The following is a 14,629-nucleotide window of genomic DNA, read 5'->3' as shown; positions in this document are numbered from 1 at the left end:
CTAAAAGACTATTTAAAAAATTCTTTTTTAAACAATGGTCTTAGTCTTCACTGTTCTAAAATAACATAACATCGTTCCGATTGTGACTGTATTGTGTGTAGTACAATCTTGTATTGTTCGCTTCCGTTTGCTTAGTTTTGTGTTTACGTGTTTTTAGTAATTTAGATGTGTACTGTGCATATATATTTCATGTTATTTCAATTATAACGGAGTTTATCTGTAAGTATACCGTATTTTATTAATTTTTACCATATTCTCCGGCTAACCCGGATTTTCGATAACCCGGATCGGCCGCGGTCCCGATTAATCCGAGTTATCGAGGTTCCACTGTATATCTTTTTATATATTTCGTGTAAGATAAAAATTACCTGGAATATCATCTAAATCATAGTATTATATGTCACATAAAGAAGACATATGTTTGAGTTTATGAGATTGTTCAAGATACCTACTAATAGGCAGACTTTCTGTATTTCTATATTTTAGATCTTTCTATATCCCACATAACAATTTCATGTTCTTAGTAGATTCATAGAACATACTTTTCAGAAAAAGTATATACTAAGAATATGCGTAATTACCATTGCGAATGTGCAGAGCACATACTGAGTATATACTACATTACAGTACTTAAACGTTCTATGTATATACTTAGAATGTACTACCGCACTTCTTCTCAGTATATACCAAGAATATACTTTTTAGGATATTCTAAGAAGGTGCTATAAACCTTCTATTTATATACTTAGAATGTACTACCTCACATCTTTTAGTATATAGGAAGAATGTACTTTTTAGTATATGGGAAGAATATTACAAGGAAGTGCTATATTGCTCAGAAGCATGTTTTCAGCATCACCGAATCTCATCCTAGGTTCTACTTTCTACTAAATTTACATATTACATATGAGAATGTAGTTAGTACATTCTACAATATTACTTAAAAAGTAAATATAAAATATTATATAAATTTTAGTTAGTTATATCAATATTATATAGGTAAGTAGGTATATATATTTAGTTATTATGTGCATATAAAAATAAAAATGCTGAATATATAAATTTATATATTCATATTCATATACCTATCGTACCCAAATAAATATTATGTAACATATGTATGTAAATAACTAAAATTTATATGTTGCTTATATGTACCTATATACATACTTACTATTTAAGTAATATTGAAGTACCAAAATGAATTTTTTATTCGTAAGTTGACCGCAAACAAAATAAAACGTTTAATTATGCATGTTCCTATTCCTGGTTGAAATACTTGGTCTTCCTCACAACACAGCATAGACATTGTTAGTGTTAAGTGTAGACACAAATGCCAAATGCCTATTCAGTAACTATTTTCATATTTTGTATTTTTCCTTTGTTCCCAACCCCCTACCCGCTAACCCCTATGCAGGTATGCAGCGGTCGTTTCCGCTTTGTTTGTGCCGGTTGTGGGTTTTGGCTCAGCCACACAGCTTACCTGAATGTCAATTCCATGTAAAAATAAAATTCTTCATAAGAATACTCAATAAACTTAATCAAAATAGTAAATGCATTTCAGTTATGAAAGCGAAACGACAATTTCTCCTTTTTCGTTAATACAATTAATTCTTAAACATTTTTACCATACAATTAAAACAATTTTAAATAATGAATTCGGTAGTTTAATTAATAGTACCTACATACATAAATTTTTAAATTTCATTAATTATTCTTAACGAAGTTGATAATCTATAGGCTAACATTATTCTTCCTATACATACATATATATTATTTTTAAGATATTTTAAAAGTATCTACTTATAAGTATGTGTTAAGTATGTACTTATAAGTATGTGCTAAGAATATTCGGTAGAAGTATATTCTGAGAATAGTATCTACTTATAAGTATGTGTTAAGAATGTACTTATAAGTATGTGCTAAGAATATTCGGTAAAGGTACATTCTAAGAATAAACTTTTACGAATATTCCGAGTTACTACGTACACGAATGTACTCAGTATATTCGGTACGAGAATATACTTTAAAGTATGTGCAAAGAACATGAAATTTAGAATGTTTTTTAAGGTACATGCTATGCTTGTACTACGCATATACTAAAAAGAATATACTCTGACGAATGTTGGTAGTATATGCTTAGAACATGATACGAACATCATTGTTATGTGGGATATATGTCTACATATAACGTCGATGTGTATATACATTTTGTATACTGTATACTATATACTACACACATCGGCGTACGTTTCACTTTCTGTTTTGACTTAATTTGATTGAAAATGAATCGTACCGCATGGGAAACGTTATAGTGGACGGACTATACCTAGTCTGTTTTTAAACCAAGAGGAGTAGTTCAAATTTCCCTCTCCGTAAATAGGCTTGTTGGTATTTTTTTTGTTTGGACTATTGTCATTCAGCCAGTCTCAATCAAAAGTATATGTATTAAAGATATTGCTAATTAGTGAAACATGATTATTATAATATTATTAAAATTTTTTACTTCTTATTTTACCTACTCATTACAGTTTGTTGGTAATTACAGCTTGTTGGTAATTGTTCCGGCAAGTTTTCCCACTGTTATCAAATTTTGACACTATTGGCATTTCATAGGTTAATTAAGTTATAATATTATCAGCAATTTTTTGTATTTCTTGCGTTATTCCTTTAATTTTTAGATTTTTAGTCTGTTTTTATATAAAAAAGTTGTTTTTAGAACTCTTTAGCGACGTATTAGTACCTATAATATATTATTTATAAATTACCGTCAAAGGCTGATATGATCAACGAAAAAAGAAGATGTATTTTGTGGTATTTCTAGTGACTTTCTTGGATGTGAATCTGTCTTTTTAGTTTACTCCTCTTGGTTTAAAAACAAAGCTTAGACTTTCTATATTTTAGATCTATATTATAGATCTAAATATTAATAACTGAGATTCTAGAGACATTCAAATAATTACCAAATTATTCTAAAATTAAAAAAGTGAAGCGTCTTATTATTGACATATATAATTGATTTTCTTTAGGAGTTAATATTTAAGAACTACTTGAACTACGGCTCTATAAAGAAAGGAAAAGCAGTCGGACCAAATGATATTCCTGGGGAAGTATGGAGAGCATTGGGAGAGACAGGAATAAGTTGGCTAGCAGGTCTATTTAATAGAATTATGGAAGTTGGACAAATGCCAGACGAATGGAGAAGCAGTATATTAGTACCTGTCTACAAAAACAAGGGAGACATACAACAATGTACAAATTACAGGGCTATAAAACTACTTAGCCACACCATGAAAATATGGGAGAGAGTAATTGATAGACGGATACGTGAAGTAACGGAAATATCTGATAATCAATTTGGCTTTATGCAGGGCAGATCAACAACAGATGCGTTTTTTATTGTAAGGCAACTGATGGAAAAATACAGGAATAAAGAGACCAACGCTCATATGGTATTCATTGATCTTGAGAAAGCATATGATAGAGTTCCTCGAGAGATTCTGTGGTGGGCACTCAATAAGAAAGGAGTCCCTGGCGAATATGTAAAGATTGTGAGAGATATGTATGAGGGAGTAACGACTAGTGTTAGGACAGGTGTGGGAGATACTGATAAATTTCAGGTGAACGTAGGATTGCACCAAGGCTCGGTGCTTAGTCCTTATTTATTCTCATTAGTTTTGGACCAGATAACATCGAAACTACAGGGTAGCATTCCATGGTGCCTAATGTATGCTGATGATGTAGTGTTAATAGAAAATAGTGAAAGAGACTTAAGAACAAAAACTGGAACAGTGGAGACAAGCTCTGGAGGAAAAAGGTTTAAAACTTAGTAGGAAAAAAACAGAGTATTTGGAATGTTCATTTAAAGATGGAGTTACTACAAATAAAATGGAATCTTTGGATGGTGAAATGATTGTGAAAAGCAATAGTTTTAAGTAGGTACCTAGGATCGCTATTACAGAGCAATGGAGAAATATATGGAGATGCATATGCAGTAGAAGTAGGACTGGATGGATGAAGTAGAAAGAAGCGAGTGGTGTGTTGTGTGACAGAAAAATTCCAATGAAGCTGAAGGGAAATTTCTATAAAACAGCCATAAGACCGGCTATGATGTACGGAACTGAATGTTGGGCAGTGAAAAAGACAGAGTAACAACGAATGCATGTGGCGGAAATGAGAATGCTTAGATGGATGAGTGGAGTGACAAAGAAGGATAAAATTAGAAATGAGTAGGATTAGGGAAAGTCTAGGTGTGGCACCAATTGATGCCAAAATGAAAGAGCATAGGTTAAGATGGTTTGGTCATGTTCAACGTCGAGACATTAATCACCCAATACGAATAATAGCTGAAGTGCAGATTCCTGGAAGGAGTAGGAGAGGAAGACCAAAGAAGACCTGGGGAAGACGATAAGGCAGGACATGTTGGTAAAGGGGATTAACATTGATATGACCCAAGATAGAATTGTGTGGAGAAATGCAATTAGGGAAGCAGACCCCGCATAGGGATAAGGCAAAGAGAATGATGATGATAATGGCTTGAACTACAGAGCTCTGCTTTTTCTATGTTGTTATATTACTGATCTCCTCAAGTTTCAACCATCTAACCCTTAATACCAAAGCAGACGAAAAGTACAAAACCCATTAGTGTTGAAACACAATATGTAGGTACACGATTTTTTTACCAAAAAAAATGGAACCAATTTTATTTTGAGCGTAACTTGCTTAGTTTTGATACTAGAAACTTTTATAAAAAACAAAATTGAAACTTTTTTTAAACATGAAGTAAAAGAAAGACGTACTCACAAATGACGTACTTTACTTCATTTAAAATGAACTTACATATGCAACCCATTCAACATTTTTTAAACATTTTAAAAAAGTTTTGATGAGTTTTCCCCAAAAAGTGCTTCAGTTTTTGGTTATTTCACATTAAAATATTCGTTTTGGAATTGGACGGATAAGAACAAGAACCTACTTTCATGAGCTACAACTTTGCTTCTACTAGGTCTACAGACTTAATACATAGATATGTACACCATTTTTTTGTTTTTTATATATTTACGTTTCGAGTTATTTGCGAAAAACCGTCTAAAAACTTGTTTTTTGAAGTTATACTCTTTTGACGAAAATACACAGCAGAAAATCGAAAGCCCAGTATTTATAGTATACATTTTTTGTCAAGAAACGACGTTTTTTAGAGTTTATACAATTGCTCAATGAAAAGCAACTGTGGGGACGCTCCAGTTCATAAAAAATGACGTATTAACGTTATTTTTAATTTTTGGTATTCTTTTAAGTATGAAAATTAGTTTAATATTTAAATAAAAATACAATTCAAATGTTTAAACTATATTTGTTTCGCTTAAATCATAAAAAATAGAAGTATAACTCCTTACGTGAGTACAAAGTACACACACTTTATTTTTGTTGAAAATAAACATTTTCGCTCGCGTATAACCAAAAAGCTATATCGACTTAGTGAGAAAACTCTATAGAACAAAAGTTGCTTAAAATTAGTCAATTTATCCACTTCCGGACTTATTTTGAACGTATGTTTTTTCACTCCCGAGTAGGAGTATCTTTCTCCCCCAAATAAAAGCTATCAACGGCACAAGTCCGAAAGTGAAATGGAGGGTAAGAGGAATTTAAATCCAAATTTCCATGCAATTGGGTGGTGACACGATAAATTACACGGTATCGTCCTATTTCATGTTCTTCTACTGACCTATTTACAAAATAGTAATTATTATAGTGGATGGAAAATAATTTAGGTAAAATTTTAGTGTCAATACTTACACTTTATCATTAGGTAAATTTTGTGTAATTGCAGCTTCCGTTTCCTCACCGAAAGCAAAATAACCAAAGAAGCCCATCGCAGTGTATACAGAGAGTACAGAAAACATTGCTACGTTCAATACTCCTACAGGTCCCACGAAAGTATGAGTCACCTAAAAAGAATAAGCAATATAATTTAATAAGATCTAAAACTATTTTAATAACATAAGTATAACATAACGATAATAATAATTCTAGTGCACCATTTTTGTTGAATTTATTCTTCACTCGAGGCTTTAAGAATTATTCTATCTTCTTTGACGGAGGCTCAGTAATCCAAGCTATTCGGACTTTAGAGACGACTTCTATGAAAAGTTCATTTGATGGAGAGCCGTATCATTCTCTCAGGTAGCACAGCCATGATATTCTGCGTCTCCTTATGCTTATTGTTTCTTGAATCTTTCTCTGCATCATCATTTAAAGCAAGTTGTAGATATCTCTCTCCGCCTGTACCTATCATCATCATCAACCCGTACTCGTCCACTGCTGTCCATAGGTCCCCCTCAGCTCTTTCCATCTTTCTCTGTTTTGTGCGACAATACGCTTCAGATCGTCAGCCCATCTGGTTGGTGGTCGTCCTCTGCTCCGTAGTGCTTCTTCTCGTGGCCTCCACTCGACAATACGTTTTGTCCATCGGTTGTCTGACAATCTGGCGACGTGTCCTGCCCAATTCCACTTGAGCGACGCGATTCTTTCGACGGCGTCCGTTGTTTTTGTTCTACGACGTATTTTTTCGTTTGGGATTCGGTCCCTCAGGGAGACACCCAACATCTGGCGCTCCATAGCCCTCTGAGTTATGCTAATCTTGTTCACTACCTTTTTTGTGAGTGTTAATGTTTCCGCTCCATAAGTGAGTACAGGCAATACACACTGGTCAAAGATTTTCCTTTTCAGGCATATGGGTAAGTCCGATTTAAATACATAGCTCAGTTTACCAAACGCTGCCCAGGCTAATCCTATGCGACGTGGGAGCTCGCACGTCTGGTTATCTCTTCCCAACCGAATTTCATGTCCCAAGTACTTATAAGATGCAGTCTGCAGTAGTGTAATTATGTACTAGCAAAATGAGCAGAAATGAGCAAGGGCCATCTGGCAGTCTCGACATCCGGTCTAAAAATAGGGTGGGGGAATATATGATATTGTATGAGCAAAATGAGAAACATCTGGCATCCGGTCTAAAAAAATAGGGTGGGGGAATATATGATATTATTGTGTGCAAAATGAGGAACATCTGGCATCCGGTCTAAAAAATAGGGTGTGGGAATATATGATATTGTGTACAAAAATGAGGAGCCCAATGAGGGTATATCTAGTCTAATATTTATCCTTTTAGGGAGAGAAAAAGATTCTAAACAATATCCGCGTTAAAAATAGTCTAATTAACCACTGGTCACCCACCCAGCAGGATATCGATTACTAAACAATAATTTTAAAGGTCATTTCTGGCTGGAGTGGGCATTTTTCAAATAAACAAAAAGAAATTATTTTAATTTTTATCATAAAAAATAAATTACATAACTCCATTACCGATGGACATCATGGACAGTGGTCATTTCTGGTTGGGTTGGACATAGTCCCAAATAAACAAACATAAATTATTTTAATTTTTATCATTAAAAATAAATTACATAACTCCATTATCGATGGGCATCATGGACAGTGGTCATTTCTGGTTGTACTGGACAGTCCCAAATAAACAAAAAGAAATTATTTTAATTTGTATCATTAAATATAAATTACATAACTCCATTACCGATAAACATTGATCACGAAACAATAATTTTAAATGAACTTCTAGCTGGCTGGATTGTCGCAATGCATGTTAATTGCATAAATTAAAAAGTCATTCCCGCCAAATATGAAAACTAATTAGACGGGAATGTAAAATACCATTCGTTCCCAGTGTATAATTACAAAACAAAACAACAAAAAGTTGGTTTTTTAGACAAACATATTCCCCCGGCAAATTAACTGCAATAGTGTCTGACTTTCAATTCCCATCGCATCTTTAATCACATCTGGCTTGCTATTACGCACCATAAAAAATTTTCCATATATGCGGGATGTTTGCCTCTACTTATTATTAAACGTTATAGCAAGCACAGGGGCGTCCTAAGATCTATTTATCTCTCTTTAAGCTATCAATTATGTATACATATTTTTTAAGACAAAAATTATTGAAAATAACCATATAATAATGCTCTTATTAATAATATATGTTATAGCAAGCACAGGGGCGTCCTAAGATCCATTTTCCTCCTCTTTAATCAATTTATGTATTAATATTTTTTAAGACAAAAATTATCGAAAATAACCATATAATAAGTTGTCATACATTGTTTCTGTCTTTTAAAATCAGACTCATTGAAAAATTATTCAATAGATGGCTACGTTTTTATTATAATCGGTTGCATGTGATTTTTTTCAATTATTTAGGTATGCTTCAAAAAATAAGTTTTATAACTTAGTCAAACTTTGGTTAATGCAAAAATCTTTATGTAAAAATTAATAAAGCGTCCTTTTATCTTTTCAAATAATTATCAGAAATACGCAAACACTGTTTAAATTTTTTCTTAATAACAAATGAGAAAAAAAGAGTAACACATGATATTCATGTGGGAATTCATTTCATGGTTTTTCTCACGCAAATTGGCAGAAAACAGTTGTCGTAAAGCATAAAAGACATCTGGACCTAATTAAAAATTTAACTGAACCCCTACACATACGTGGGTGGTATTTTTTGTGAAAAATATAACTATGCAGAAACATAACACAAACAGACTGTGAGAGACACATGGATGGTGTTTTTTTGCAAAAATCATATAGATGGTGATTCAGTTCCCACAGTTCCTTAAGAAGGAAGCTCTATTTCCATGGAGGGGGGTAAAAACTTACAAGCCAAGCACCGATATGGGCGTGGTCTAGCTATCCCATTGGTGTGCCTCGTGGGTAACAAAATGTTCTAAGAAGCGGGGGATTTTAAAATTTTTAGATTGGTCTGCAGATACTCTTTCCCACTTCAAAAAGCTATAAAACCATAGGTACTCCAGCAAGTAGATTAGTTTTATTAAAATCAGTAAGTTCTGTCGAATATTCCAAAATGAAAGTGAAGTTTGCAGTACCTGAATGTTCGAAATCAAGTGCCAAAATTATTTCGCACTTCAGAAAGTCCCCCAATGGGAAAAAATTTAGTGAAGTGAAGTTAAACTCCGGCGCGGACGGGGAAACATTTAATGAAGTGAACTTAGATTCCAGCGTGGAACTAACCGAAGGAGATTTTACTTGCCACAGACCAATGGATTATAAAAAATTTGAGCAACAAGTTATGGCGTCATCCACCCCAATGATCGACCCAAAATACGATACTGTATCATCTGACGACGAAGAAGAAGAAGAAATAGGTAATCTTATTCAGAGTGATGATTTTAATGAAAGCATGGAAGAACAACAACCTCATGGTGAAAAAGAAGAAGACGATCTAAATATTACCACAAATTATGATAATATTGACAAAACTGTCAAAACTACAGATGATGAATATGACAGTCTAGTAAAAACATTTGTAAGTGAAAATACTCGTTATTTGGAAGAAAACCAGATTCAACGGGCTGTGCTACTTAAGAAGATTAGTGGTTATGAGAAAAAACGCGATAGGGCGCAAAGGAGTTTGGACAAAGTTAACCAAAACATTGGCATCTGCAACCAAATTCTGACATCTATAATGACCTGTAAACCTGTGGATAATTAGTGTGGATTGCAGTGATAAAAAACGTTATATTTTTATGTTGTATTCTAAATTGTTTGCTTAACTATGTAAATTAATTGTTTTTTTAACTATGTAAATTAATAGCATTTTTTGCTTATTGGTTTATTTAGTTAAACAAACATATTCCAAAATGAAAATTTTACTTTCATTTTGGAATATTAGACAGAACTTACTGATTTTAATAAAATAAATATTTTATATAATATTTTAGTTTTTTTTACCCACACCTTAATAGCAAATCGTCGGTGATGTGGCAATACCTTCTACCTGCTATTACATGATTTTTTGCAGAAGTGATAAAAAACCTTTTTCCTGTTTTCATATGATATTTTTTGACTTATTTTCTAGTAAATTCATAATGAATTTACTAGAAAATAAGTAAAAAAATATCATATAAAAACAGGAAGTGAACCTAAAAAAAGACGCTTGGTCGCTTCTAAAAAATCATGTAATAGCAGGTAGAAGGTATTGTCACATCACCGACGAAGTGAGTTATACTATAATGCACACAATAATAACATGCAAAATTACAAAATAGAGCCAACAATACAACTACCTAGTTTGCCAATAATTACCTCGTAATATATAAACATTCACCTATGTAATATTCCGATATTTGTCATCACAAAACACAAATCAAATTCCCTTTATAAACTTCACTAAACACATTATTTGTCCTTCTCGAATATGACCCGCATTTCAACCGGAGAAGACTAAATTTAAAAATAGGCGCCGTGCTCTCTTCATTATGCGAGAGGTCAGAATGTAGAAATGCATCCTAAAATAATTATGTCATAAACGTACTCGAAAAATTTTTAAGCTAAAATATTTATTGATTTAAAAATTAATTTTTCACTTCATTTATGAAAATTAAGAAAAGATATTTTAGAATCATATTTTAGAAGTATAGGTCTAATCAAAACTTGAAAAACAAATTTTTATTAATAATTTTTAACAGGGACCCATCAACAAAAATTTTGTCAAAACAATATAATGTTGCATATCAATAGGAAAAAAAATAAATTCAAAAATATATAACTTATTTAAAATTTAATACAGGGGGCGTTTCATTTGTACTTAAATAAAATCATTTCACCACTCATTTATGAAAATTAAGAAAAGATATTTTAGAATCATATTTTAGAAGTATAGGCCTAATCAAAACTTGAAAAACAAATTTTTATTAATAATTTTTAACAGGGACCCATCAACAAAAATTTTGTCAAAACAATATAATGTTGCATATCAATAGGAAAAAAAAATAAATTCAAAAATATATAACTTATTTAAAATTTAATACAGGGGGCGTTTCATTTGTACTTAAATAAAATCATTTCACCACTCATTTATGAAAATTAAGAAAAGATATTTTAGAATCATATTTTAGAAGTATAGGCCTAATCAAAACTTGAAAAACAAATTTTTATTAATAATTTTTAACAGGGACCCATCAACAAAAATTTTGTCAAAACAATATCATGTTGCATATCAATAGGAAAAAAAATAAATTCAAAAATATATAACTTATTTAAAATTTAATACAGGGGGCGTTTCATTTGTACTTAAATAAAATCATTTCACCACTCATTTATGAAAATTAAGAAAAGATATTTTAGAATCATATTTTAGAAGTATAGGTCTAATCAAAACTTGGAAAACAAATTTTTATTAATAATTTTTAACAGGGACCCATCAACAAAAATTTTGTCAAAACAATATCATGTTGCATATCAATAGGAAAAAAAATAAATTCAAAAATATATAACTTATTTAAAATTTAATACAGGGGGCGTTTCATTTGTACTTAAATAAAATCATTTCACCACTCATTTATGAAAATTAAGAAAAGATATTTTAGAATCATATTTTAGAAGTATAGGTCTAATCAAAACTTGGAAAACAAATTTTTATTAATAATTTTTAACAGGGACCCATCAACAAAAATTTTGTCAAAACAATATCATGTTGCATATCAATAGGAAAAAATATCAAATTCGAAAATATATATAACTTATTTAAAATTTAATACAGGGGGCGTTTCATTTGTACTTAAATAAAATCATTTCACCAATCATTTATGAAAATTAAGAAGAGATATTTTAGAATCATATTTTAGAAGAATAGGTCTAATCAAAACTTGGAAAAAAAAATTTTATTAATAATTTTTTACGGGGTCCATCAACAAAAATTTTGTCAAAACAATATAATGTTGCATATCAATAAGGAAAAAATAACAAATTCGAAAATATATAACTTATTTAAAATTTAATTCAGGGGGTTTTTCATTTGCACATAAATAAAAATTAAAGGGAAAATGGAAAAGGGAATTGAATAAAAACCTTTTTATTGTTGTAGATTTATATTATTACAAATAATACAGTATTTACATAAGCAGTATATATACAAGTTCATATTGCAACAAAAACAAGTATGTGTACTAAGATTATCTGCCTTCCCACTTGAATGTTCCGTAATATGAACAGCTGGGACGTATGATGGCACTCCGCTAACAGTCTCAAAAAAACAAGAAGGGCACAAACTTTCATTGTCTATTACGTAATAATATTTGGTCATACATACTGTTTGTCCGCTTTCATATGACAGAAAGCGGACATTGTTGACATCATCAACTTTCATTATTTTGTTCTCTGCCTCTGGGGAATCCATATCCAACACCTCACAATCTTCCAGGTCTGACAAATTTTCGGTGGATACCGAAAAAACAAAACTTTCGTTAGAAGAGGCACTATCACTATCTTCAGCTTCATGTGGTGGTATGACATCCAATGGATTAATAACTGCTTCATCCATTGGATTTATAACTGCTTCATCCATTGCTTGGTTTTCATTTTCTAGCACCATTTTGATATTACCACAAAAATTATAAATGCATCAGTTTATATATTTTCAAGTAGAATAAAGAGGGGGGTTAGTGCCATATGCTTTTCACATCTAAAACTAGCTCAAGGGTCAATTAACTGGCCATCTGGCAGTGAACACCTGCATCCGGTCTAAAAATAGGGTGGGGGAATATATGTTACTGTGTGCAAAAAATGAGGAGGAGGACAATGAACTGACCATCTGCTTGTCTAGACAATATCCTGTCTAAAAATAGCTCAAGGTCAATGATCTGGCCATCTGCTTGTCTAGACAATATCCTGTCTAAAAATATCTCAAGGTTAATGACCAATATCTAAAAATAGCACGGTGGCGGGGTAATATTCTCATAATATCTTTATCCTATTTAAGGCAAATTAGCGGAGCTCCTCATTAGTCTATCGTCAATCATGAATACGTGCAGCAGGTGCAACAAATCGTTTTCGCGCTCGTATAACCTGTCGCGACATATGAATATATGTAAAAACGGAAATGTGAATAGTGATAATGAACATAATGGGGATTATTATATTCCCAAAAAAAGATTAAGACCGCTTGGATTGGAAGTGATAGATGCAACTGTAACAAAATTGACACATGCGTTTAAAAACAGAATCGCATCCTATCGTTTTAGTGGTGATAAAAAATTGGATTATCATGGATTTTTAAACGATGTTAAACCCAAAGTTTTGAACATTTTGAGTGAATATCTACATCAGTTCAATAGCATAAAGGTAAATTTTGAAATATTTGGTATTTATCTAAAACCTGACACTAACCTATCAGATATCAAGTCCATGAACACATGCAATAAAATTATAACTATCAGCACTGAACTGGATGAAGTATTTGATGATTTTAGGGAAGAACTGATGACGCAAGCATCAGAATTTCAAGAGAAAGATTCAAATTGGGTATTGCAGGAAATAATGTTTTTAGATGTTAACATAAACAAATATAGTAGTATGTCCGCATCAACGTATATTCGTCTCCCAACACCTATAGTAAGAAAACAAGCTATTTTAAATATCGAAAACAAAGATAATAAGTGTTTTGCATGGAGTATTATTGCAGCTATTTTTCCTGCTAGTGGCAACCCAAACAAACCAGAATCATATCCACCATACGATACTTTGTTGAATTTTGAAGGAATTGACTTTCCGATGAAACTAAAAGACATTAAAAAGTTTGAGATCCTCAATAATATTTCAGTAAATGTTTATGGGCTAGAATCCAATTTCGTAAATAATAAAAGGCAATATGAAATAGTTGGACCATTGCATTTTACAAGTAATCGCCATGCCACTCACGTGAACCTTTTGCTTATAACAAATGATAAACAAAGTCATTATTGTCTGATTCTAGATATGTTGAGACTTGTAAAAATTCAAAAAACAAAAAACCATCGCAAAGAATATTTATGTGATGGATGTCTACAATTCTTTGTTAGCGAAGAAAAGCTAAATAATCACCAAAAAAGCGACTGTTCTCACATTTACACAGAACTTCCCACAACGAAACCTAAAATCAATAAGTTTGGTGAAATGGTGCCAGAAAATATACTAAAATTTATAAATATCCAAAAAATGTTACCTGTGCCATTTGTGATCTATGCTGATTTTGAAAGTTTGCTAAAGCCCATAGACCATGCTGAACCTTTCAATGGAAATTCATATTCCGTTAAAACTGCTGAACACCAAGCATATTCGTTTGCATTTTACCTTAAATGCAACTACGATGATTCACTTTCTAAACTAATAAAATATGAAGGAGAGGATGCTCCCAAAGTGTTTATACAGAAATTGGATGATTTAGTGCATGAACTATATACCAATCACCTTAAACATGTTAAACCAATGTCACCGTTAACAAAAGAAGAAATTGAAAAACATGTGAGCGCTACCGAGTGTTACTTGTGTGGAAAGCCATTCAATCCTTTCAATCATAAGGTGAAAGATCACCACCATCTAAATTCAAAATATCTTGGGGCTTCACATAACTCCTGTAATATAAATAACAAACTCTCAAATACAATACCTGTGTTCTTTCACAACATGAGTAATTATGATTGTCATCTTTTTATTAAAGAGCTTTCAACAACTGGTGAAAAAGTTTCAGTAATTGCACAGACGAAAGAAAAATATATCACAA

General features: G+C 31.9%; 1 protein-coding gene across 3 annotated transcripts in view; it reads right to left on the bottom strand.

The window, feature by feature from the left end:
* LOC114328092 (proton-coupled amino acid transporter-like protein CG1139) overlaps positions 1 to 14,629 on the bottom strand; it is a 170,757-nt gene that overhangs the window by 783 nt on the left and 155,345 nt on the right. For all 3 annotated transcript variants that reach the window (XM_028276848.2, XM_028276850.2, XM_028276849.2), the window contains exon 8: positions 5,797 to 5,948. In XM_028276848.2, coding sequence (XP_028132649.1) covers positions 5,797 to 5,948 — 152 coding nt within the window. The remainder of the gene's footprint in view (positions 1 to 5,796; positions 5,949 to 14,629) is intronic.

The sequence above is a fragment of the Diabrotica virgifera genome, chromosome 3 (assembly GCF_917563875.1).
Source record: "Diabrotica virgifera virgifera chromosome 3, PGI_DIABVI_V3a".
Taxonomy (NCBI): Eukaryota; Metazoa; Arthropoda; class Insecta; order Coleoptera; family Chrysomelidae; genus Diabrotica; species Diabrotica virgifera.
This window is presented reverse-complemented; position numbering and strand designations above follow the sequence as displayed.